Here is a 27914-nt window from a genome sequence, read left to right as displayed (position 1 = left end):
GCTAGGGCTGCATGTGATCTTTCGAAGGATTGTGTATTCATTTGTGGGGAATACAACACTTGATGACTGTTGTATTGCATAAAAAAATAATGCCAACTACAATTTAGCCATTGGTAGGATAAAACAGTTTACTTGGGTAACAACCACATTTTTAAAACAAAAAGCAGTCTTATAAAAATCACCGATATTTTTTTTTACATTAGATTTTTTTTGACAAGACAATTCATACATAGTTTAATTTTACTATACTTGTATAGTATATAAAAAGGGGTGCAGGGATTAAGTACCCATCTTTTACATTTATAATATATTGTGTCCAACATGAGACAAAACGGATAAACAAATTGTGCTCTATGAAAATAAAAAGGTAACAGAGAAGAACGTTGACTTTTCCATAGTAGCGCTGCCAATTTATGAAATTTGAAACATTTTGAACATTTTTAGATTTAAAAACAGTAACAACCACGGGTTAACTATTCAGTGTAAAATATATTGCTAGGACTAAAGCCTCCAGAAATGTCACTAAAGTTTCCAAAGACAATCTTACAATGTTTTAAGTTAAGTGCTCCAAAATGATCAGATTCCCAGCACAGGCTAGGTGAAACTCAATCGTATTTCAGTATGATAAACATCGTTTTTCAAAATCTAAAAAGTCAAATGTTTGTACACATGAATGGACGGGTCCAAATCAATAATTTGTAAGTGTTTCATTTGTGATCAAAACTGAACATTTTGGCATACAACTGTCATGCGCCTAAACGGCTGGGTTATACATCACTTGAGGCACAGGTGGCAATTTACATTTAAAATTAGGTCTGTTAAAATTGTCATTCCTATTAAGACAAACACCGGACACATGCCTCCTTTTCCACTTGCCTTTAACCATCACTATATACACAAAAAAAACAGACAGAAGTCTATCCAGGTCTATGCAACTGAGACTGGTCTGATAAATAACGACTTTACAGTCAGATAGTATTAAGCAATGTTTCCTAGATGTGCTTTCTTCAAAGGTCTGACGGCAGTTTCAGAGGTTCTTTATGAAAACTGACTTAGAAAGTAATTTTACAAAACCATCAGCTACAAAATATACCTTGCCAAAATCCCAAGCGTGCACAAACAGATCCCTACAAAAACTTCGACCAGTAACTTATTTCCACCATATAATATGGATTGGTTAATTTGCTTTTTCTAACTCCCGTACTAGCATATGCCAAGGCAAATGCGGGATAGTTGGATTAGGCACCAATCGCAATTTCGGCAAAAATATATGTTTGAGATTTTTTTTAGGGGTCTATATGTTTTTTGGCAAAGGAGGTGTTTGCATTGTAAGTTTTGAGACTATCTAGTAAATGTCATGACAAGTTATAAGAATGCATTTGAGGTGGACTGCGTATTTGTATATTTGGTTTGGGCCCAGGTCTTATGAAGATGAAAAATTTACTGACTTGAGGGGAAAAAACTGTGTACACTGTGAAATATTAAATAAAGACTCTGGGACACCGGCGTCTATGTAAATAAGCCAGAATATTTCAAATAGCGCAAGTATTAGGTACATTAAAAGAAGTGACCACAAAATGATTTGGGGTTTTATCTTTGAGCTAAGTATTTGGTGAGGATATGCACACTTTACTGGTTATATTTGCGGACACTCCTAAAGAAGCAATGCAATAAAATGTAGTGTTCGGCAACAAAATCTACAATAGTTTACTATTCGATCCATACTACCCTGTATATAGACCCTTTTATAAAAACAAAAAACAAGTGCCAACACTGTTATCATGTATCGACTTTGCAAGCCTAATTCCTCAGTTTTTAACAACCTTGAATTTGCTGGACATGTGCAATACTTCCTAGCTTAAAATGCTGGGATTTTAAGTGCTTCTGTGAAATTCAAGCAACCTAATGACCATCATCCCAGAACAATAACAAATTCAGTCTTAAGTGCTTTGGGTCTGACTTTCTTCACATTCCACCACACCAGAAGATGAGGAATGTGTTTTGTGATCATAAGTGAGACGTGGGTGGCAATTTATAAACTTTTATACAGCCATGTCATTACTGCTGCATAGATGATACTGTCATTCAGATTATTTTATTAACTATAAATGCCTGCTATGACTAGTACTAGAAATACTTTCAGAACTGATAAAACATAAATAGCGTTTATACTGTGCCATTTTTCTTTGGTCACAAGTACCGTCCTTGCTATGTGTAGCAGTGCTTTTGGTTCAGTTGCCTCCCCCACAAGGGCCGCTATAAATGAACGCATTAAGCTTGCAAAACCTAGCTTTCAACACTGTGACGTTTAACCACACTGCTTTTCCAATATTTACAAAATACTTAAACTTTACATCTATCTTTTACCATACAAAAAAGTGCAATTCTCTCGCCTCACATTGTGAGACAACAACATTCTTCATAATAATTCTACAGAATAGCAGCCTAGGAGAAGCAAATAAGGTGCTTAGCTTGGTGCCCAAATTCTACGCGGCCAAGAAACCAATGGGCAGTAAAATTTGTTTATGTTCAGTTTGTTGGCTTACTGGCGCAACTGGGCACCAGCCAAGTTAGCCAGCTCAATAAGAGCAAGGGCACCATGGAGGCGTTCCCGCTGCTCCTGGAGACGCCGACGGGCAGCCGAGTGGGCACCATTTTTTTCCTCCTCCTCTTCATCTGACTGAAGGTATTCCATAGGATCCTGTTGTTCCTGGTCAGCTTTCTGGTCGTTTTTTTCCTTCATGGTCGGTGTGCGATGCTCCCTAGTTTCCCAATACCTGTTGGAAACCATATAAAAACATTTTAGCCGAATCTGAACTTGATCAACCCATTGTATAATTATAATAATGACAACTGGAACAACAATAACAATACAACAGAATCAGCCATCTCCTCAGATGTAAATTTAATTCAGATATGAGAAACCCCGCTCCCCCATTTGTAAGCTCTTACTTGCCCATATTCACTGTTTACACACTTAACCGATATGCTAAAGCCAAAAGAGGGAGAAAAAAAAAAAAAAAAAAGCCACAACCACGCACAAATAACATGCACAGAAAGGCCACTACTCATGACCAACATAAAGATGTAGGCATCTTTTTTCGAGAAAAAAATAAAACGAATGCAATTTGGAGTGAATGGCAGCAGAGATTACTGAAGTAACTACAAAGTAACATTCTTACTTGGACTTCCTCAGTCTCTATTCCACATCATGGTGGGAATTTCGAGACAGTGTGAAATGGTAGAAGGCGATGGCATCAGGCACCAATCAACTAAGCAGACATTTCTGAGGACTTGAACGGAAGCCAACATCAGCACTTGAATACCTGTATACAACAATGACCTCAAGAGAACGCAGATGATACAGCAGCTAAACCATACATATCCTGGAAAGGCACGTGTGAAGAATACTACAGATGTGCCCTCGCTTCTTGCAGAGTGGGTACAAACTCAGCAGACATAACTGTGGACCGGATGCTATTACAGAATGGCATGTATGGGACGTCTTTGAGAACAAGAATGCCCCAAAAAGTGAATTTTTACCAGGATGAGAAGGGGTAGAAAGGAGCTCAATTTCCGAGGGATAGTGTACAAACTGGCAGCAGAGAGTCCCTTTGAGAAAAGTTGCTTGCCTCCTTGTGTACTCAACATGCACCAACGGTGCCCTGGCATAGTCACAGTAGTAGTTTGGAGGTGGAAATCCTGTCCGCAGCTCTAGGAGGATGCTAAGGACTGCTTTCTGCCTTTGGAAATGCTGCCTATGAGGAGGCTGGTATTCCTAGGGAGGCAGCTGTGCAGTCTTTGCCAAAAAAGCAGTTTGATAACTTTGTTTAATTCGAACACATTCATAAAACTGAACCTTGGAAAATTCTTGCGTTTCTGAAGACCCACCGGTTTCAGGACTCATACCTCCATCTTCATGGTTTGTGGATTTCTTTAGCATACAGGTGGAAGACAAAGAAGTGTCAAAAACTTTTTTTTGTTGGGCTGTAAGAGTCAACATCATGAATCCAAGCCACTGGGAACATCTAGTAAAGTGACCCCGACAGGTAAAGTATGCTTCTCAGGCAGCCGAATCATTGGCAGTTCTGTTTGGCTATACGTTATCATGCCATCCTTAAATGTGCCCTTTCATTTATCCCAATGCTGTCTAGGTAATGGGTCATGGTCTAAAGTGTGTGTCAAATCTCTGTATCAGCAACTGCTGACAAAAGTCCACCCTTTTATTCTCTTTTGCAGAAGGAGTTGAATACTGTGCAATGTAGAAGGAGATAATGCTGCAGTAGTAAGACCCTCTTCAAAGCACGTAGTTGCGATGTCATCCTCCACCCAAGGAATGGCCTTCACTTATTCTGAAGAGGGTTGTGGAGCCATCAAAGGAGGAACATTTATGATGAGCCTCCAGATTCCTCTTTTAATTAGATGTCCGATAACCACCCTGGTTGTTAAAAGGTGGCAGGGACACCCTCTCCTGGACTCAGAGGCTCAAGGTTGCAATGTTTCTGAAAAGCAAGAGAACTCCGCATTGATGGAGAGATCCTTGAAACTTAGTGCCCGATGTCTCAATTTCAAGAGTCTATTTGTAGAATGCTTTTACAGTGAATAATTCAAGGTCATCAAAAATCTGGAGCACCAGTGACATGAAGAAAGATCTGGGGGTTACTTGGTAATAGAAGTCACACGTACTCTCTCCATTACAGATGACGTTTGTGATGGCTCATTTAACTGCAGAAGCTAGTGGCTCACAAAGACTCATCCCAAGTTTCCCCATTTAGCCTTAAGGCATAGACCTTCCCTATCCTAGAGCCACCTGCAAGTTCTTAATGGAGTTAATATGAAAGGCAAATGAAGCAGGTGATACACTCATTCTTACAGGCCTTGTTCGCCCTACAAGGGCATGTGTCGAAAATAGCTGGCAAGGTAGCTGAAGGATTAGGATGATGAAAGGTGACATTTTCTTCTTAGTCAGCTGGGAAAAAAAAGAAAAAAAAAAAACACCACACTTCCCCTCTTACACTTTCTCTGCCTGCCAACAAACAGAGAGCATGGGTGCCATCCAGTTCCACGGTAAGAGCCGTAGTTGTCAGTATGGGAAACCTTTCGACAACGAAGTACCACCTTCATATTTAGGACACCGACATGGAGGTGGACATAGAAATGGAAACGGAGCCTCTATTCAAAGAGTTGGTCCGGTTTCACGGTGCAAAGACTACAACTGAGGTACTAGAAAGTACTAAAATTGTAAATAGGTATCATTTAGAGTTAAATGGGGAGCTACAATAATTCATGAAGCAATCCGACTGGTGACTAAACAGGGAATTGTACTTTGTGCACTTAATGACTAAATTATCTCCTTGGTGGAAGGCGGCCATTGTTTGATAACTGCTCAGTACCACAGTGATAAACAGTATTAGCTCAGATGGTGAGGAGTGGAGGTGGTCAGGTGACTAACATTTTTAGAGAACATTCAGAGACAACTTTAAACAAACACGAAGTATTGACTCACTTTGTCAGCCATTCAGCAACAGCCTTATTATCGGCTGACTGGCTTTTGCTCAAGTCATCAGTGGGCTCTTCTCTTTTCAGTCTTGAGTAGGGATGCTTAGGACAATGCCGATTTGCATGAGTAAAACGGCTGAAACAACCTGAAAAAGAGAAACTGCAGCATGAGAAATTTAATCACACCAGCATCCTAACTAAAAATAAAAATAATCACTTACAAATATGAAAGAAAACACAAGCCACAGAGTCCGGAGATGCCAATAAAAGAAAGAAAATGTACTTAATTGCAATGATTTCAACTGGATGAATAAACTATAGATGTGCATATCTGAAATAGCAATCCGGAGGACAATTACTGTTTAGCAATTTGTTTTAGATCGTAAAAGTCCACAAGAGACGTTATGTAACTCCTAATTGTCTATATTCTTTAGAGAAAAAAACATTCACAACTACGAAAGATGTTTTGAAATTTGTAACAAGAAAAATTGCACAAAATAGATGAAGCCAACAAAACGTATACTGAAACGAGGTTATAGGTTGATATACTGGAGAGGGACTGCAGTCAGATATACAATGCACACAGTGGAATATTCCATATCCATAAAAATGAACAAAATATGTGATTGCACAAAAAAAAAAAAAAAAATGACCCACCTAGGGTGCAGTCAAAAAAGTGGTCAGTAAAGGGATACCTACTGTCGTTGAACGGGCTTCTATGGATTACCATCTTTTCTGTGGAAAAAAATATGTTAGCACTTCATGATCTAAAGCCTTGCCAGCAACACAAGAATTTTTGCTAATTACAAAATGTAAAAAAATTGCCAACAACGATTCTCTAACTTAACCAAAGAACGTATCTTGAGTTTGAGTACTTGTAGATCAATCAGTGTATCTGATCGAGTACTTAAGACTGAATTGATTTATTTACTTACTTATAAAGCGTGCCACTGCCCTCAGGCATTATGGCTCTAGGACAGACCGAAGAGAACAACCAAACAACAAACAACTTTTAACCAAAGTTAAGAGAACAGATGCATTTTAGTGCTCCAAGAAACTGTAGGTGGCCCCCAATGCAAAATTCAAATGCAAGACTCTTCCATAGTCTGGGATCAAAGGCGGCAAACATTCTACCTCCACAAACGGAACGTTTAAAGCAGGAGATTTTAAAAAGCGGATGGCAAGGATCTTAGTGGCCTCACTGGCACTTGAGGAACTAACAGGTCTAAGTGAAAAACTGGCCCAATTCTGTAGAACGTACTGATGAGAATTCCAGGGCCGTAAGTGTCCAGGGTGGACAGCAAAATGAATGGGGTATGGCCACATTCCTTGCATTTCGGTATATGTCTGAACGATTCAGCATAGGACTTACAGCGAGGGCCTTTGAAGGCAGCGTCCACCGAGGAGATAGTCCCATCGCTGAAAAATAAAAAATTGCCAGACAAAGAAGTTCCCATTAAGTGGTAATGTCAGGTAACTGCACTTCAAGAAGAAAATAGAAGTGCCAATTCTTTCTGACACGTTCTCAGGCCCACCTACTTTTTAGACACCATAACAAAATTCAATTTTACTGAATATTGACACCCCCACAAATTGGTTACACTCTGGGAACATTGTGTGTGCCTTTACCAACTAGTATCCAGCTCACCGATGGCAAGAATACTTAGTTCTCAAACTGGACTCACGTTTGAACTGTGCACGGGGCCTCCTACCCCTGTCCTTCCAGACCACAGTATTCCAAGTTATCCCACTAAGTCGATCATACACGGTTCGATGAGTTTTAGAACGGTTTTAACTTGTATGGAAATGCAGATGTTTTCAGAATGAAGGACTGGAAAATTAGTTTATGCCACATTTAACTCACCTCCAGGATTATACCTCAGCTACTAAACTACCCATGGAGTGCTAAATGTCCATTAGGAGTGACTTCTTTAGTAGTACCGTGCAGTAGTACGAAAGGCCATAACCACCATAAATAATGTCCAGTAATCAAGCCCTTAAAAACACTCATATCCAGTTCATAGTGCAATTGGTGAGCCTGTAACAAATACGGCTGCCCTTAACACACACACCTCCCCTTCCAACCTCCCCCCCCCCACACGCACACCCCCCCCTAGGGTTTATAAACAGCTCACCATTTTCAGAGCAAACAAAAGGTTTTTCCCCCGTGTGAAGACGCTGGTGTGTTTTGAGTTGCCCACTCTGCACAAAGGCCTTCCCGCAGTCTGGGTAGTCGCACAAATATGGTCTTTCTCCTGAGAAAAGAAAAAAATATATATTAGTAAGCCTAAAACTCAGCAGGTCGTCTATTTAATCTTACACTTAGTATGTCACATGAGTACCTCCACTTAACAGCACACTAAAGACTGTCCTATCAATTCTTTTTAGTACAACGAATTGGGCAACGAAGACATCATAAAAAGATCCTTTAGTGATAGACATCGGTATGGAGATTTGCAACATTGGCTTGTTTCTGGCACCATACCATATCTTAACACCAAGACCATCTATTCAACTGCTGGATTGTAATCACACTAATGAACAAAAGCTATGATGGCTTCAAATGTACTGAAATAAAGAACTGTGAAGAACACAGCTAACTTTACAAAATGTGTGGGTAGGCATCCGAAATGCAACATGGTCCATTCTTGATATGGGTTTTACAAAACGCAAACAAGTTGAAGTCGCTATATTGTATAAAAGTCTCCCTTTTCAATCTAGTTTCATCGCAAACCATAAAAATATATATATATATATATTTTTTTTTTTAAATTGCACAAAAGAACAAGTTACTTACCTTCGGTAACGCCTTTTCTGGTGGATACATTAACTACCTGTGAATTACTCACCTAAAGAATTTTCCCCCACGCGCCAGCTTCGACGGAAATTTTTCTTCTAGCTCTGCACGTCGACGATGACGTCACAATCGCCAGACTCCACCTGACGCCGTATGACATCATCCAGGCAATAAGAAGCCCTCGTCGACGTGCAGACGTCAGTTATCACCATTTTTTACGTGCCTTTGAGGCGAACATTGACCTTGCAGAGAAACAATTACATCAAGCAAAATTATATAGCAACATTTATTGCAACAAGAGAACATGAAACTAATGGCAACAACACCCTCATGTAGAAAAAAAAAAAATATATATATATATGCAAAAAACAAAGGAGAACTCTGGGAAGTTCCCAATTTTAGGTGGAGAGCTGCTCTAGTAAGGAGCACCCTGCAACACCAGCGACACTCTAGATTTGCTCACCTCAAATGTCTGCTTATCTAGCAAAGTCTTTAAGCATAGGATTAGCACAGTGCTATCCTCGCCGAGCTAGATAGTGACAAAGTCTTTTGCCATTTGTACAGCAAAATCTTTAAGCATAGGATTGACATAGTGTCATCCTTGCCGAGCTGTAAAATGACAAAAGCCATATATTTTTAAGTTCAAACATGTTTCCTTTTAAAAATGCCATATATAGAAAGAAATACATTTATACGTCATCATTATATACAAATATATAAGAAAACGGTGCTCACCCAAGGAATTCGTGGTAAGACCAATCAGGCAACGGGGAGGCAGGTGGGACCGTGAGCAATCCACAGGTAGTTAATGTATCCACCAGAAAAGGAGTTACCGAAGGTAAGTAACTTGTTCTTCTGATGGATACACCTACCTGTGGATTACTAACCTAAAGAATAGAGTCCCAAAGCAGTACTACCTCCGGAGGTGGGTACCTGAATGGTCAAACCAAGAAATCCTGCAGCACTGAGTGTGCAAAATGGCCATCCCTCCTGACCTCAGAGTCCAAACAATAATGTTTGACAAAAGTATGGAGGGATGCCCAAGTTGCCGCCTTGCAGATGTCAACCACAGGAACACCCCTAGCCAAGGCAGATGAAGCAGCCTTTGCTCTGGTGGAATGAGCTTGAAGCCCCACAGGTGGTTCGTTGTTTGCTAAGGAATAACAAAGTTTGATACAGAGAATGATCCGCCTGGACAGCGTTCTCTTGTGGACTGCTCTGCCTCTCCTCTTACCTATGTAGCCAACGAAGAGCTGCTCGTCTTGCCTGAACTCCCTCGTCCTGTCGACAAAGAAGCTCAATGCTCTTCGTGGATCCAACCGGTGAAGCCTCTCTTCCTCTTGGATGGATGAGGCGGAGGGTAAAAGGAAGAGAGAGTAATAGACTGCCCCAAGTGAAAGGGTGTAACAACCTTCGGGAGGAAAGCCGCCTTGGTCCTTAACACCACTTTGTCTCTAAAAAGGAAAGATAAGGGGACTCTACACTAAGAGACTGGAGCTCACTCACTCTTCTGGCCAATGTTATGGCCACTAGAAACAGTCTTTAAAACTACAAAACGTTAAGAACAAGAGTGCACCAGCTCAAATGGCGATCCCATTAGAAATGTCAATACTAAATTAAGATCCCACTGTGGCATAACAAACGGAGTGGGCGGAAACTTATTCGTGAGACCCTTAATGAACCTCAATACCAAAGGTGATTAAAACAGAGGGCTGGTCTGGGAGGCACAGAAAAGCCGTCAGTGCTGATAAATAGCCCTTAACTGTGGCAACTGCACAACCCTTCTGTGCCACGGAAAGAGCAAATAATACGTCAGACAAGTGAGCCTTCAAGGGATTAATTTGGTTCTCCCCACACCAACTGACAAACCTGGCCTACCTGCTTGCATAGATCGATTTGGTAGAGTGTTGCCTGGCCGATAAAATAACACCCACCACCTCCGGCGGGAGAGAAAAGGAACTCAGATTGCCCCGTTCAATCTACAGGCATGAAGGTCCAGGCTCTGGAGGTGGGGGTGTAGAACCTGCCCCAGCGACTGCGAGAGGAGGTCTGCCCTGTAAGGGAGACGGAGCAGAGGACATAGAGAGTTGGAGAAGGTCTGAATACCACAACCTTCTTGGCCAATGCGGGGCTATTAAGATGACTAGGGCACGGTCTTGACGGATCTTCCTCAGAACCCGAGGAATCAAGGGTATGGGGGGGGGGAAACGCGTAAAGCAACTGACCCTTCCAGGACATCTGAAAAGCGCCCCCCAAAGCTCCTTGCACCGGATACTGGAGGCTGCAATACAACGGGCAGTGCGTGTTCTCCCGAGTGGCAAACAGATCGATCTGCGGGTATCTCCACATCTGGAAGATATAAAGAACCAGATCCGGATGAAGACGCCACTCGTGATCGATCAAGATGAGTCGGCTGAGAACATCCGCATGCACGTTCAGAACTCCAGCCAAATGATTTGCTACCAAGCAAATCTTGTGGTCCTGAAGCCAGGACCAGAGTTGAAGAGCTTCTCTGCAGAGAAGATACGACCCCACCCCTCCCTGCTTGTTTGTATACCACATCGCAGTAGTGTCGTCAGTCAGGACCGGAACCGACTGACTGCGAAGGGAAGGGAGAAAGGCCTTTAGAGCCAGACGTATCGCCCGCAATTCCAACAGATTTATGTGAAACCTCTGTTCCACTGGAGACCAAAGGCCTTTGATCTCCAGGTCCCCCAGATGAGCTCCACACCCTAGAGTGGAAGCATCCATTACAACTGTGGCCACTGGCAGAGGCAGCGAGAACGGCCTTCCTTGCAACAGGTTTCCGACCGCACCCCACCATCGAAGATCCGCTGCAGTGTCTCTGGAGATCGTGATCGAATCCTCAAGATCTCCTTTGTGTTGAAACCACTGCCTGCGGACGCACCACTGAAGAGCCGTCATGTGCCAGCGTGCATGAGTGACCAGCAGAATGCAAGAAGCGAACAGACCGAGCAGACGAAGGACCTTGAGGACTGGAACTACCGCTCCATTTCGAAACATTGGAATCAACGCCTAAATGTCCTGAACCTGCTGGGGCGGAGGAAAGGCCCGATTCAATGTTGTGTCCAGTACTGCCCCTATAAACAGGAGGCGTTGAGAGGGCTCCAGGTGAGATTTGGGCACATTCACTGAAAATCCCAGGTCGAACAACAACTGAGTGGCCGACTGCAGGTGACGCCGCAAGAGCTCTGGAGACTTGGCTTTGATCAACCAATCGTCCAGATAAGGAAATACTGCTATCCCCCTTCTTCTGAGCTCTGCTGCAACCACCGCCATCACCTTCGTGAAGACTCGAGGTGCTGAAGTAAGACCAAACGGAAGGACCGCAAACTGATAGTGCTTCGACCCCACCACAAACCGGAGATACTTCCTGTGCGACTTGAGGATCGGAATGTGGAAGTACGCATCCTGCAAAACGACAGACACCATCCAATCTCCTTCGTTCAACACCAAAAGAACCTGTGAAAGGGTCAGCATATCTTGAACTTTTCCTGCTTGAGGAACCAATTCAAAATCCTCAGGTCCAAGATTGGACGTAACCGACCATCCTTTTTGGGGATCAGGAAGTACCTTGAATAGCAGCCCTGACCCCCTCTCCTGCTCTGGAACCAACTCCACTACGCCTTTCGACAAAAGGGACATTACCTCCTGTTGCAATAACAGAAAATGGTTGCCCGAAGGGAGGAGGACATTCCCGAAAGGGAAGAGCATACCCCTTCTTCACGATGCCGATGACCCAGGAGTCTGATGTTATAGACTCCCACGTGGGAAGAAAATGGGCAAGTCTCCCCCTACCAGAGACATGTGAGCAGGGGGTGGTGGAGGACTAAGGCTGCTTTCCCTGCTGCACCCCTCCTGAGGAAGAGGAAGAGGCAGAGTGCTGCTGGGTAGCTCCTCTAGTTCGTACTCTACCCCTGCCCCTGAAGGATCTGTATGGTAGGGTTCCTGCAGGTTGTTGTCCTGCCGCATGGAGCCTGCCACGAAAGGAGGTGCAACAAACAAAAGCTCTACATTTCCTTAAAGGAGGAAGTGGCTGCCTGAAGTCCCAACGACCTCGCCGTGGCTCTACTCTCTTTAAAGCGTTCAAGAGCAGAATCGGCTTTTGCCCCAAAAAGTTTATATCCGTCAAATGGCAGGTCCAGGAGAGCAGTCTATACATCCGGGGAGAAGCCTGATGAACGCAGCCAAGCCTGCCGCCTCGTCGCTATGGATGTGCCCATAGATCTTGCCACTGAATCCGAGGTGTCCAGCCCAGATTGAATCACCTGGGTTGCCGCCGCCGCCTGACCGTCCAGCAATAGGTGCAATACCTCCTGTGGCAAACCAGAGTGACCCTTAGCCTCCTCCATAAGGGCATGAATACAATGTCCCAAAATGCAAGTCGCATTGGTAGACTTTAATGCCATGCTGCAAGAAGAAAAGGTATTTGTTGCTGCCTGGTCTATTTTCTTAGACTCCCTATCCGCAGGGGCCCCGGGGAACGAACCAGGAGCTGAACGGGAGGAGCACGATGCCTGAACAACCAAACTCTCCGGAGTTGGATGCTTGGTGAGAAAGTCCAGATCACCCGGGGCCACACGATAGCGTCTCGCTACCGCCCGGTTGACAGCTGCTGAAGTCACTGGCTTCTTCCAGATGTCCTTAATGGGGTCCAAAAGAGCCTCATTGAAGGGCAAGAGAGGCTCTGCCATCACCAACACTGGATGCAGCACTTCGGTCAGAAGGTTTGTCTTCACCTCCGCAGCCAGAAGAGGAAGGTCTAAAAAGTCTGCAGCCTTCCTCACTACAGCATGAAATGAAGCAGCCTCCTCCGTATACCGCCCTGGGGAGGCCAGATCCCATTCAGGGGAAGTGTCCAGGCCACTTGCTGTATCTAAGCCTTGTAGATCCCTTGAAGGCTCCATGATCTCACCTTCCTCTAAATGCTGCCTGCTATACTCCTCTTCCTCCAGGAGTCGTAAAGCCAATCTCGTGGATCGGAGTCTGGATTTGAGCCCCGGCGTCGATAAGGCACCGGCGCTGCTCCTCGGATACATCCGACGCCGGACCCTCCGGCGCCACAGGCAACTTCACAGACAACGGGATCCGTGGTGAATCCATCGGCGCCGGGACTCACAGGCCTTCTGGGCAACACAAAGGGCATCGGCGCCGAAGCAGCTCCAGAAGGAAGAAAGCCCATAAAGAAAGGGCTTGTAAGGAGCCGGAGCACCCAAGTTAAAGGCAAAAGGACCTGACGGACCCGCATGCCCTCCACCAGGAGCCATGGTGGCAAAGATGTTAAACATTGCATTTAAAAATGCAGCTGGATCCGTACCCGGCGCCGGGAAAGCCAGATAAGTCTGAGGAACCGGCGCCGGAGGAGAAGCCGATGATGAACCAGGCATCTCCTGCTCCATAGAAGCCGTCGGCTCCTGATGAGGCTCGACTTCAAACACCGACAAAGGAGACGTCGTAGAAGCCGGAGTCTTCAGAGGTGGAGGCGTGAAAGTCAGGCTAATCTCCCACGTTGGCCGGCGCCGAGCTGGCAGAGATCTGGATTGGTCCCTGCTCGATCGGCACCCTGATTTGTGACGACGCCGAGAGTCCCCATGATGTTGATGAGTCTTCGAAGATCACGAAGAAGACTCTCTCCGATGACGCCTCTCCTTCCTCTTCTTCGAACAGGCAAGAAACAATTTTGCCTATCGTTCCTTAAGGGCCTTAGGATTCATGCGTTGGCATAAGCCGCATGACTCGACCTCATGGTCGGAACTAAGGCACCAATAACAATTTCCATGGGGGTCAGTGACCGACATTCGACCCCCACACTGGTTACAAGGTTTAAAACCAGATTTTCCTCCGCTGAGACATAGTTACACCGAAGTTAAACTGTAGCTCCCTGGTAGCCTCGACGAAAAAAACGTTACTCGAAGGCACAGAAAAAAGGGAACTGACGTCTGCACGTCGACGAGGGCTTCTTATTGCCTGGATTATGTCATACGGCGTCGCGTGGAGTCGGGCGATTGTGACGTCGTTGACGTGCAGAGCTAGAAGAAAAATTTCCGTCGAAGCTGGCACGTTGGGGAAAATTATTTAGGGGAGGAATCCACAGGTAGGTGTATCCATCAGAATGTTAGCTTTCTGGTCACCAGCAAGGTATAAAAGCTACAGCCGACATCCCACCATCTCAAGGCCTCTGCGACTTCTACTTCCACTGCAAGACTGCAGACATCCACGACAGCTTCAGCACCCAGATCCCACTCTCCCCCCCCGGCAACTACCAACACCACAGACTCACCTCCGACCAACCTCCTGCTCTCCTGGACCCCCGTCAACGTCACTATCGAAATCATGAACACCATCCACTCCAGCTCTCCATTTGAACCCTGCCCTCACCACATCCTCAACAAAGCAAAGCTCCGTCATCGCACCCCAACTAGGGAAGACCGTCAACAGCTCCTTCGAGTCTGCCACCTTCCCAGCGAGCTGGAAAAATGCAGAGATCAACACCCTCCTCAAAAAACCCAAGGCGGACCCAAATGACCTCAAGAACTTCCAGCCTATCTCCCTGCTCCCCTTCCCGGCAAAAGTCATTGAGAAGGATGTCAACAGACAACAAACCTGATTCCTCGAGGAGAACAGCTCTCTAGACCCTTCCCAATCCGGTTTGCGGAGCAACCACAGTACCAAAACTGCCCTCATCGCCGCAACCAACAACATCAGAACCATACTGGACAACGGCGAAACCGCAGTCCTCATCCTTCTGGACATCTCGGCCGCATTCTACACCGTCTGCCACCACACCCTACGCTCATGCCTCAGCAATGCAGGAATCCGCGACAGAGCCCTAGACTGGGTCACCTCCTTTCTCACTGGCAGAACCCAGAGAGTCGGCCTCCCCCCATTCCGCTCAGAGGCCACCAAAATCATCTGCGGTGTACGCCCTGGTTCGTCCCTCAGCCTGACCCTCTTCAACGTCTACATGGCCCGCTCGCTAACATCGTCCGATCCCACAACCTCATCTCATACGCCGATGACACCCAGCTGATCCTCTACCTCACCAAGGACTCCGCCAAGACCAACCTCCACGAAGGAATGAAGGCCATCGCCGAATGGATGAAGAACAGATGTCTCAAACTCAATTCCGACAAGACGGAAGTTCTCATCTTCGGCTCCCCCGCCGCATGAATTGACTCCTGGTGGCCTGCCACTCTCCGAGCTGTTCCGACTCCCACCGACCACGCACGCAACCTAGGATTCATCTTGGCCTCCTCATTATCCATGACCCAGCAAGTAAACGCCATCTCCTCCTCCTGCTTCAACACGCTCCTCGTGCTCTGAAAGATCTACAAATGGATCCCCACTGAAACCATATGAACAGTCACCCAAGCAGCAAACTGGACTACAGCAATGCTCTCTACGCAGGAACCACGGCCAAACTCCAAAAGAGGCTGCAACGCATCCAGAACACATCTGCACGCCTCATCCTGGACATCCCCTGCCACATCACAGGCCATCTGACATGGCCTGCACTGGCTCCCAGTCAACAAGCGAATCACCTTCAAACTCCTCACCCACGCTCACAAAGCTGTGCACAGCACCAGACCAGAATGCCTCAGATGGCTCTCCTACACCCCAACCCGGCATCTCCGCTCCACCGACCTCGCAACCGTCCCACACATCGGCAGAACTACAACTGGAGGCAGATCTGACAGGTAAGTAGTACACTTTACAAATTCCTGATTGATTGACAGACCATCATTTGAACAAGAGGACCATGGAAGGTGTCTTCCAATTTCACCAGCCTAATAACTTCAAGTGTGTGGTCTAACAGTATTCAAGATAGTCCAGGCAGTTCTTTCAAATAGGTTTAGTTTACCAAAAACTGATAACAGAATATGGAGGATAGATGCAAGGAAAGATAAGATGTAAACATAAGATGAAATAGGGCGAGGGGCGCTGGTGCACCAAAATGTGAGGTGACAATTGGGGTATGAAAAGACAAGAGCTAATCACAGGTTAAAGAGAGAACTGGGAGGCATAAGTAAGGTGCTCTGGAAAACTGATGACAGACTGATGAGAAGGCGAAGTAAGAAAGGGGAAACACGAACAGCAAATAGAATAAAAAGAAGATCCAAGAAGGAAAATGAGAACAAAATTGGAAAAGGACCTCAGGTAAAGGTTGAACAGTGTAGGTTTGCTCTCAATTGCTAAGGTTGTTTTCTAGCACTGGGTATGCCCTTTGGCAAATGCTACATACCCAACACACTGAATATCAGGGAGGGTCTCTGAGGCGTCTGGATATGAAAATTATGGATAAACATTGTAAATATGGCAATAGAAATCTATGTCGAGTAAGACCGACTCAATGTGTGATATACACATAAATGTGGCTGTGACAGAGGAATCATACCTTGGTTTTGCACCCCACCTGAACGTGTGGGTTGCCAAGACAGAGTATAGTGGAACGTTCAGTTATGGCTGAAATTTCTAAATCTACGGTATTATTTAATCAGAGTCTGTTCTGTGTCCTTGTGATTGGCAATACACGCGGCAAGTTTAAAGTCCCAAGTTCTACTGTGTTTACTCAACTCTTCCTGACGCTGTGAAACTAAAAAGGAAAGCTGTTCTGCTACTGTAATTCTGTGGGTACAGTCAACCTTCAACAAAGAATTAAAATATTAATAATGGCGAAGATTCACCGAATGAAAAGAATATTAATGTAATAGTAAGTCAGGTCACTCCTCAGAAGGACACGTTTTTGCTTTACGTTAATGGAAGTAGGATATTTTCAGCAAAGGAGAAGAGTTTCAACTTGTCACAGTCCGTATGGGGATCAAGGCTTTGCACCGCTCTCAGGGATGCCTGACAATGTTGAAATACTTTGTGTAACAAGTTGCCCTTCTGCAGGAGAACACATAGGTAATGTTGGACTAAGAGCCCTTCATTTTTTAGTTTAACCACCACTCATTTCTTCACTGGCTTATTAGCAGTTATTAATGTCATGACACTACTTTATTATTTTGTTGCCCCCTTTTCTTAACAGGACTTAACACAAGCGAATACTTTTGTCCTTGTGATGCCACTGGCGCTTATTTTATCGCCGGTTAACTTTGTAAGTATGAGGAACTACTCTGATTTTGTGGGAGGGAAGTTTGAAAGTGATGCTTTGAACCTCAGGGCTCACACCAACAATGAATTTGTAGTTCGGTAATTTTGCTACTTTTCAAAACTACAGGAGAGCTTTTCTGCGGAGGACAGTTGCCATCATCCTTTCCCTCTTATAGTGTTCCTCTGGTAGACGTGAAGATTGGGCTGCTGGTAGGGCAAGTTTTAAAGCTGGAAACATCCTTACACCATTATGTTAGAAAAGTCCTTGAGAGTGATGAACTGTCGTACAAAAGCACCAATGCACTTAACAACACAAACTGGCAAAACCACGACCTTTGGGGGTGGGAGAAATCACACAATTTGTCAGATGAAAGGCATCCACCAAAAAGCATTGGCAGTGCCCATAGGTCTTGGCAATCCAAGATCTATAGCCGTTGCCAATGTGAATGCATTTGTGTACAGCTCTGGGGCTGATTTTAATAATATACACAATGCATTAACATAGTCAATGCCTATAGTTCTTGGATCCTAAATCATAGTCAGCCACATTCTCCTTCCAGTGGTCCGTCTGCGCGCAAGATTACAGTACCCAAAACTTTCTCCAAACAAGCCTGGCCAACGTTAAATCCGCCTGTCGTTTTTCCCTTGTGGAACGCAGATAAAAAGTTCAAGGCGGCATAAATCCAGCAAGATGGTCTCCGGGAATCACTTCTGCCAGCAGCAGCACAAGGAGTGTGATGGGACAGACAGAGCATGCCAAGAGGAGCAGAGGCTCCGTCGGGGCAACTAGACCCACCTGCCAAAAGAAGCCCCGAACAAGTCCAACTTGCAATGCGAGGCTGCCACACTAGACAAGGCAGTGTTTACACCGTGATTTTAAAAGGCAGCCCGGCTTGTTCATGCAACGCCCGCTGAAGAGTAACTACAGACCCCTCAAATGTGACTTAGGGTGTGTGAGTCAGACGCTTCGGGTTTGAAAAGTGTCTGGTTAAAGTCATAGACTCAAGTTCTCAACAGTGTTTGGTGTGTTTTCAGCACTTGGTCTGGGCGCTTGTGTTTTCGGCCGAAGACGGGGAAGACAGACACTCATGCTGAGCGCTCAGGAGAAGCAATGGGATTCACGTAGAGTGGCTGCAAGCACAAGCGCTTGTGTTGAGTGCTGAAAAAAAAACGGAATAAAGTAGTCCATAAACACTAATCTAAAATGGGAGGAGTGGATGATTGGTAGTCTGGGTCCCCACTCTCGGTGAAGGGATAAAGACAGGAAGAGGCATGACACATGCATGCCATAACAAATGAGGAGCAAGATTAGCAGAGTGACAATGGAGCAAGCAATTTAGAAGCTTATGGGTAGGCTGAAGTCCATGAAGTAGATACAGCATGTCTGGGTTCGAGACAGTGCATGGGCACAGCCTAGAGCCGAGACCTAAAAATGGTGGATGCCCAGTCAGCCAACTCTGTGGGTCCCCTGTCCCTTTTAGCAGTGGCGAAATGATGGGTTTCTACTGATGAAGCCTAGCTCAGCTCTACTTGCGAAGACCCATTAGCAAGTAGTCTGTCCGCCCCTCCTACTCAGGGAAGGCCAACAGTCCTTGAATTTTCCAACCAAAGAACCTGCATGCAAGATATAGCAGATCTGGGCAGAGCAAACAAACGCTGGCCCTTGATTCACAAAGAGGCGATTCCCTTGGCATCAGGGCCACTGTTTTTTTTTTCCAAAAAAAATTCCAACCTTCTGAGATCAGTATGCTGAGTGGCCCCTTCCCATTCAACTTTGTCTTCAGTTCAGTCTTCATACAAGTGGATGCATTAAAGGCATGCAGAATTCTCCAAAAAGCAGGCAGCGATCTCTAAATCTGGCAGGAAGGCATTCCATCTCGAAATCTGAAAAGCACAGCTGTGAACACTTGATAGGCCAGGAACCCATATACAAAAGAAGTAGATTAAAAAAAAAAAAAATGACTTAGGCCCCTATTATGTATAGGGTGCACTGTCTCCAGTGTGCGTTGAGGGACATCTTTAACTGGGTGCACCAGGCACTGACTTGGTCAGGACACCCTACTACAGATAATGTATGGTTACTAGGGCAGTCATGAATATGCCCATGCTCTAAAGCAGGGGTCTTCAAACTGTCAATAATGAGTGGGTACAGCAGCACAGCGTTTTCTCCTTTTCTTGGGGCCACACCATCAACTAGGGAAGGACAGGCCCATTTGGGCTGCACTGCCACTATCTATGTGCGCCGCTGCAATCTGTGCAACAGAAGGAGCTACAAGTGTGTCTGCAGACTGCCCTGGGATCGTTTGGTATGGCATAACTGCACTTCGCATAATATAGTCCCAGATTTCAAGTGGGTTCTAGCATAGAAAATGTTAACACTGTTACATAGCATTCCAACAATTTATAGTCAATTAGGACTGCATGCTTGCAGTACACGCTTTTACTTTTGGCATTAGTACTAGGCATGCTCGACTTACCGGTGTGGGTTCTTTTATGAGCTTGCAGTGACTTCTCTCGTGGGAACACCCGGTTGCAGATGTTGCAACGGATTCTGCTGGAGGAATTCTCCCCCTCATTTATCAGTTCTCGAACAGTGTCTGCTCTTGGTCTGCCCCGGCGAGTACCATCCTGCTTAACAAAAAAGGAGAGCAAATGAAAACTGTTCCTTTTCCCAAAACATAGTACTAATTTACACTATGTTCTTCCTTGTTGGATTCCAGTCAGTTCATCTCTAAATAGAAATAGAGGATGATACGGGGAAAAGGAACACAAAAACAAGGGGAAGGGGCTGGTCCAAATAGAAAATTCCTGCCATGTATCTGACCATAGCTGATCAATCACATTCAAATGGCAAGGAATGATTCTGGACACTGAACAGTTATACGGGAGCTGCGAGTTAGTTAAGTTATGTGTGCGCGCAAGAGATTGGATTCTTAACATTTCCTTTCTATTGCACGGTACAGAAAGCAGAATGACGATGAGACTGATCCTGCATATGCTGTTACAATTATTAGGCAATAATTTGCAACAATATGTTGGCGAGCCAAACCATCAATAGGTATGTCACTGACAGAAGTGTCAGCATTATTTGACTTCGATAGTCAAGGCGTTACTGGCAATGCAGAGGCTTTGAATATGTGTACCACAATATTCAGTGCATAAACAGTGACAAAATCTCCAGGTCCTGGATTGATTTACAGTGCCAATTTCTGCAGAGGTGAAAACGTGGACCCAAAATGTAGAACATGTTAATGCAACGTACTTATGCCAATACAAGTTCACTCTCTTTGCTTTCTACTGGGGATGCATCATCAACTGCCGAAGAGGATATAATGGCATTATAATAATATAAATGCTCATACTGCATGCATCAAATGCACGTTTCTGTGTACTTTGGATGCTTACATTTGCAACAAACTGCCCTATCTATGTGAACGTTGCTTCTTAAACTGTTGACACAGTACTGCTACTTCTTTGTTCAGGTTTGTTGAAGTAATTTAGTATGGGGGAAAAGCTTCTGATCTTTAAGTTAATTTGACATTTAATTTAGTGGACCTGATGTGTAATTAAATTATTGTTACAGTCTTTACCAGACCTCTAGCATTGTGGGCTATGTCCTACCAACTTAGGAGACTCACTGCACTGCTCTGCACGCATTCTCTCTCTTGAAGGTGCATAATATTCTCCACTGGCACCCCATGACACCAAAATCACAGGATGTAAGGGGGTCTGCCCATAGGCAAATATGTCAAAGGAAGAAAGGCAGCTGGAACAGGCAGAGGGACGAGTCATTGTATCTTATTCCTCCAGGACTCAACTGGGCTAAGCAGCCAACCAGTAGTCTAGCTAAACGTTGATTCTCCAACAATTTCGTATTCAGTCAGATACACAGACACCTCTCTTTCTCGGTTTCAAACTCTCTTTTTTTAACAAATGCCTCGATATCACATATTCAGTGTTTAACGATTTGACCATGACTGCGCTGGGATTTGTATATCTATGACTGAAGATTGCACTGCACCTCCTGCTTTTCTTCAACAGGGCAGATTTCTCAACTACTCACTCTGAAGGGGTGCCAACCAATACCGCACAAATGTACAAAAGTGACTCTTTTGGAGACTTTAGATTTATACAGGACTACTCTAACCGTTCAAGTTCAAAACTAAACACAATTTGCGTTCAAAAGGAGATGGACATCGCTTACCACACAAAAAAACCACAACAAACGTTCGGGCCTTTATCTGTTACCCAACAGTACTCTACAGTCAACTGTAACATGTACTACTATTGTACTCCTCCCCAATAATCAGCAGAATCAAAACGCATCTTAGATAGACCCTACACCCACATGTGCACAACACGACTACAAAGCTGCATGGCTGGCAAAGCACCCTAAAAATCACTGGCATAGCCATTAACCACACCAACTCAGACTTTCGAAAAATGCAGGTAATATTAGCTTAAAACAACTTCACATGTAGAAGCATGAATTGCATGTCACTGATCTAATGTACCACTACAATAAAAAAAGCCCTGCATACACTGCTGATCGAAGAACAACGGATTCCCCAAAAGTTGAAAGAAAGAGTTGGCACAACTGTCTACACATACGACAAAGAGCCTCTTAAATCAAAGTTACTTTACATGCACATCAATGAAGCATTTCGAATCTTAAACACTGTACAAATTATCCACTAACCAAACACCAGCAAAACGGACACTAGCAAGCAACAGCTTCTCCAGTCGAGCTGATACCCTTCCCAGATCCAAGCGAAAGTAAGCCCAGATAAATATTATGCTACTGGCATGAAAATGATGTCTAACAAGTCTGCTTTAGTCTCGTTTGAGGCCCAGTTGCCTGCTTATGTTCCAATGGTCAGTAGCTATTGGTGGGTGCTCCTTGCGCTGACGCGCTCAGTGGTCTCTCTGTTGGCACAGGGTGGTGGTTTTGCGTGGGACATAAGACACAGTGAGAGCTGCACAACAGGATGACCAGCAGGTGCCAGCTCCAACTGAAAACCAAAATATGCCCATTTGGTAGTTGTGGTCTCCAGGCTGCGTTCATCCAGGGTGAAGGCATCGGAAGGTACTTCATCAGGCAGTTGCTACCTCCAGGACCGGCCCCTGTAGTGATGTCAACTCCTCTTTAGGTTTAGCTGCGGAGACTTGAGAGGGAGGGGGGGTTGTACAGAACAGCACCAAGTCTTCATGAACCAGAATGGTGCCTGACAGAACAGATTGATTTCGGAGTACAATGCAGGGCAGCTGCACTCTCAGGGAAAGTCAGCAACTTTTCGTTTCACTTCACATTAGGAACACTGGTGGCTTCTTCTCTGTAATTATCTGCTCCTGCAGGGTCAGACATTTCCCTACCCTCTCTGAGCAGGCAGGCTTCTAGGGGATAAGCAGACCTTTAGCTTCTCCAGCAAGTTAGCAGACTTTAATTGATATCCTCTCATTAGAAACCCTGAAATTTGGAAAATAGTTCAAAGTACCTTGTGAAATATAGGTTTCCTCATAATAATGAGAGCACCTAACCCATTCTGCAGAGCTTTACCGTTTTCAGGGACACTAGGATCATAGTTATGTGGCAAACGTCAAATTATGTTTGACATTCTCTTGCAGTTTTATTTTCATCCATTTTAGGTAAAAATGTGAGTTAGTCCAAGTATGTTAATTATGTGGTAAAGGTCAAACTCATAGTTATGTGGTAAAGGATATGTCACAAGAATCACTTAAACCCGCTGGGACTCCCCACTGTACATTGTTTTATCAACCATGTATTGATTAAGATAAACCTAAACATTGCAATTCCAATGAATTCCAATTGTTAGCTGTACTTTGGAGAAAACAGCGTTTTCCCGTAGCAGACCCCAAAATAAACATGAAAAAAATAACATACTGGGTAATGTGTAATATGGTCCTATGCTGCCACCTTGGAGTTCAGGTAACATTTTGACTTTCTGATTTACTATGCCATCGAGGAGTTGGGGTTACCTATGAGGTATGCAGATGCACAGACACAACATGCCATGTATTGCCTTTGTCGAGCGTGGGGATTAGGGGTCGTGATAACGGTAGGTTGAAGCAGGCCACAAAAATGACACGACGGCGTCAGTTTTTTTTCCTCCAGTACGAGAGGTCCCCCGCTACTGGCCCCATCTGTTGAGTGACCCAGTGTCTGAATTGCTGTGCTAAATATTGCCAGCGGACTGCAGCCAAATGAATGAAGCATAGGGCTCCGATGGCTTAGTGCCATACAGCGCTCACATGAAGTGTAAACAAATAACCCTCTTATAATGCTGATCATAGTGCATTAGGTGGCCACCCCAGCAGAGATTAGACGAAACTAACAGTACATGAGGCATAGCCGAAAACAAAATCTTTAAAGAGGGGTATTTTTTTTTTGACGAGAGCTGTTCCAATCTCTCGGACTGACAGATTGACCCGCCTGCATGTTCATGTTGGCTGTGTGATGCATATTGTGGAATCCTGATAAATGGAGTCTGTTAATCAAGGTAACTTTATAAAAGCTCTTTGGTGTGCATGTTCATGCCGCAGTTTATCATTTTTCTCATCATTTTGATATCTATCTTCATATCTAGGACTTGTGTTCTACGCACCCTGCCCCAGCCCCTCCAAAAAATAGTGCTGCAATTCATTATAATATTGGCTGCGCTTGAAGCTCTCGGCCCTTAACTAACGAAAATGCCATTAGTAAGCTAAGAAGTTAGCTATGTACACTCAATGTGACACAGATTATGTGTATACGTGGAGAAAGATTATAGCGTACTAAATAAAACAGTTGTTTGGCACCTCATAAATTTGGAACTTACGTATCTGAAGGAGCTCTATTATGTGATAATAAAGAAAAAGGAAGCTCAGCGAAATAGAAATTGCCTAAGATCCCACAGTTTTTTCATGCAGGTAAGCCAGGATTGATCATAGGTTTACTAGTTTCACGTTTTGCAATTCAGCCACTAGATGGATATCCATTTCTCTCTCTTGTTTTACAGCTAATGCTGTGATGATTGGTGCAGGAGGTTAGGGCGTCGTTGGCAGGCAAAAGCCATGTGAAAGCTCAGCTCGAATTATGTTCAGGAGTCCATAGCTGAGACAGGAAAAGAAAGAGTTTGAGCTGAGACAGGAATCTGGCTTAAGCTTTCAATGGCTTGCCCACCTCAATGCCAAAATCTCCACCACCCGTTTTATTTAGGAGGTTTAAGTTAATCCTCACTGCCGCTGCCTGCCTTATGAACTTTGGCCTGCCCAGCCCCGCTATGACCGGATATAGAGCGGGCTCGGTCATGCCTTCCTCCATTCCTGAATAACCAACCACCATGTGTTTTAAGCAGGACACTATCGCTAGGAATAAGGAGTGACATTTATAAGAATTGCACTACATACAGTTCGGGTACTACTAAAAATCTATATTTTGGAAGCATTTTTTAACCTAATCATTTTAGCAGCCTATAGTATACAGTGCTTTAAATGGGCCGGTACTCTCCGGTACTGAGTACCGGCACTTTTTTATTTTGAGAGGGAGAGAACCGGCATATCTCAAGAAAAACGTAATACTTTTAATTGGAGAGTACCGGCACTTCTCAGAAACAAGCAGGTACTCTGGTACAGAGTACCTGCACTTGTATTTTTCCATTTAAAGCACTGATAGTATACTGTGTGTAATGCAAGTTTAAAATAATGACTTACATAATCATAGCGCTTTCTGCCAGACTGGGACCTTGTGGCACTAACCATACACAAGTCACTATTCTCCACCGCACAAACAAGGATCCAATTCTGTGGCCCTCCGGTCACGTACACAGACCTCTGCAGTACATTAATAGAGTTCATAATCTACATTGCCCGTTGCCCTCAAACTGCTTTGTTGCAGCCTCCAAGTTGGAATCCGTATACTGCTGTTTGAGTGGAGTAGGTCTCTTTTTGAACTAGCATCTCATAAATACCTAAAGGCGTCGAATTTCCCTAACAGCCGATTGTGCCTGCGGATCTGTGAACACGTTTCTCTCTTAACACACCTGATTCGCACACCACACAAAACTCTTTCAGGTGTTCGCGCTACATGAAATAAATAAAAATAGGAATTGGGGTAAATAAGGCCTACCAGTCTCCCTAGGTGCACTAGTACCCATACCACAACCAACGTACCACAAAACAAAAAAGACGGCGAGGGAAATATATAATACGAAACTTCGTCCACGTACCGAACACAGAATAAGTGCATTACACCCCTATATACTAACACCGTAAAACTAAAAGCCATTATCATCAATTTTAATACCAAAGCAACTCGCTTATCAATTGCTTCACGGAGCTTACAGCCCCCTCCTGGTGTTAGCAGGAAGGCGCACAGTTGTGACGCCTCTCAACAGACACAGGCTCTGGTGTGTATGCTCCTGGCTCCGGAACCTGTCAGAAAACGCCCATAGCAACCAGACAACACGCGCAGATGTATTGGAGTGATTTGGCGCGCGAAGGTGACATCATAAACACCCAGTTAACACCGCCCACAGACATTATTTAAATCCATTCATCCCCGCGAAAAGGGCGCACGTACGGTAAAAATAAAAAAAACAGAATAATCAGGCACCGCCGGCAACAGTCTTACCTTGTAGCTGGCGCTGTCTGGGCTGCTGGCAGAATCACCCTCCACGCAGCTCCCTTCTCCCCGAGGTGCTCGACTGTAGGACTCTGGGGAGCAGCAGGGGCTGGCAGTCGACGTCGGTCCACTCGCGCTGCCGCTAGGATCACGCGCCACCACTCCCGGTGGACCCGGGCTGAGCGTCACGTTGTGCGCGTTCTCACCCCAGCGCCACGGGTACACCATGAAGTCGCTGAAGCCTGGGCTGGTTGGGGCTTCGGCCGGCCGCTTGGGCTTGATGGGCGTGGTGGCGCTCCGGATGACAGACACCAAGACTCGCTTCGGTGAATCGTGGCAGAAAACGACCGGTGGCTGGAGAGGAGCGGGCGGCAGCTCAGCCATCATTCTCCAGTGCAGACGCGCCTGTCTGCTGCACTTGTTCGGCCGGCAGCTGTCGATCCGAGTGAAATACTACCTCAAACTGATTGTCCCGCGCCGGTTCTTGTCACCTGTGCCTCTAAGGCGATCGAATACCCCAGTTGTCCACAAGCGCTTCTCTTCCGCTTTGGCACTTGGGTTCCCCTACTGTGCGCTGACAGGTGGAAGGTGGTGGCGGGCGAGCCAAGCGGTGATCGGCGGCTCTGACAGGTCAGGCTGGCGGGCAGCACAGAGCTCCCTTCACCTCTTCCCTTTTCCCGCGCTACGTTTCGCGCCCGGCAAGAACGAATCACCTTTGGCGCTAAGTCGTGGGCCGGGCCCGTCAAGTGACTGACAGCAGCCTTAAGCCAATACGCTTGGGCATGTATGGTGTGGGCGTGTCGAGAAGCATGTTTTGTTGCTGCGCGTGTGGGAGAGGAGGCAGGGTTGTCCGCCTCTATTGGAAGGGGGCTGGCCGGTGCCTGTGTTCAAATTAGGGCCACCTAAATCGATTATATTGTGTTTAGTGGGGGCGACAAGGGGTCGACACGAGAGGCGGTCGCGTGCTGTGAACGCTGACGGGGCCTGAGACGTACTCGAGCCTCTGAGCACGGCAGTTAGACTCAAGAATATGTTTCCCGCGCGCCCTGTCATAAAACGTCTTTTTTCGCCTTCCATTCACACGTGATTTACCCTTTAAAGGGATCACACACCAAGACTAATAAAAGCTAATGGCATTACAGCTGGTGATTAAGGAGTGACTTGGTTTATTGGGCGGGACCAGATAGGTTTGAAAAGAATGCCCCAGTCTAGGGCTTAAATTCTAGACAGATTTTGTTTTGCGAGTCATTGTCTTTTGAAAATTGTCATGTGTTTTATGGTTCTTTTTTACCCTTTCAGCAGGCTCATTTCACTTGCTCAGTACACAGTTCACCTTTCTAAATCTCACATTTTTAGCTGGACCCTCAGTATGGAACTTAATCTGAGAGGGGCTGACAAAATGTATAAACTGCAATAAGTCACTTAATTAAAAATTTGGTTCCTTTTGAGTCAAATGCAGTCCTAATAGTTTTTAATTATTTATTTAAAGAATATAGTTTATAAAAATATTGAGTTACAGAAACACATGAAGTGTGTCCTGAATCTGTCCCCACTCCGTTCGTCTTAGTCCCACAATTGTAGTATGTCTAAATGATACTGTTTCCGAGTCTGGGGAAGTTAGGAAAGAACATTCAGTCTGTTTCATTAACCAAGATTCTCATGGTTATCTGTCTCGTGTGCTTATAGCTATCATACTATTCTGAAACAATTTATCAACTCTCTCTAAGACCCAATACAATCTCAGCAGCAGAATGAATAACTTTTGTATGTAGTAACTCAGTAGCTGGACAGTTACAACAACTCTTCCTAAAGTTGATCCTATTTCCCTCAGCAGCTGAAATAAGCTCAGTATAGTCTCTCTAAAGTCTCTCCTCATTACCTATA

General features: G+C 45.0%; 1 protein-coding gene across 1 annotated transcript; it reads right to left on the bottom strand.

Annotated features, from left to right (window-relative positions):
* Positions 1-114: 114 nt before the first annotated feature.
* On the bottom strand, positions 115-26736 carry ZNF367 (zinc finger protein 367). Its single transcript, XM_069227850.1, has 5 exons — positions 26040-26736; positions 19888-20038; positions 7635-7754; positions 5507-5645; positions 115-2777 (listed from the first exon to the last, which is right to left on the bottom strand). The coding sequence occupies exons 1-5, from the start codon at positions 26415-26417 to the stop codon at positions 2543-2545; spliced, it is 1023 nt and encodes a 340-aa protein (XP_069083951.1). The 5' UTR covers positions 26418-26736; the 3' UTR covers positions 115-2542.
* Between the last annotated feature and the right edge of the window lie 1178 nt (positions 26737-27914).

This window comes from Pleurodeles waltl, chromosome 1_1 (assembly GCF_031143425.1).
Source record: "Pleurodeles waltl isolate 20211129_DDA chromosome 1_1, aPleWal1.hap1.20221129, whole genome shotgun sequence".
Taxonomy (NCBI): Eukaryota; Metazoa; Chordata; class Amphibia; order Caudata; family Salamandridae; genus Pleurodeles; species Pleurodeles waltl.
The sequence above is the reverse complement of the archived record's forward strand: the minus strand, read 5'-3'. Positions and strand labels throughout refer to the sequence as shown.

Excerpts from the sequence above, each read along its gene's own strand:
- ZNF367 (XM_069227850.1), bottom strand. The coding sequence starts at position 26,417 with ATGATGGCTGAGCTGCCGCCCGCTCCTCTCCAGCCACCGGTCGTTTTC. Across the intron at positions 20,039-26,039 it reads CAGACAGCGCCAGCTACAAG|GATGGTACTCGCCGGGGCAG; the intron begins GTAAGACTGTTG and ends TTTGTTAAGCAG. Across the intron at positions 2,778-5,506 it reads GTTGCTGAATGGCTGACAAA|GTATTGGGAAACTAGGGAGC; the intron begins GTGAGTCAATAC and ends GGTTTCCAACAG.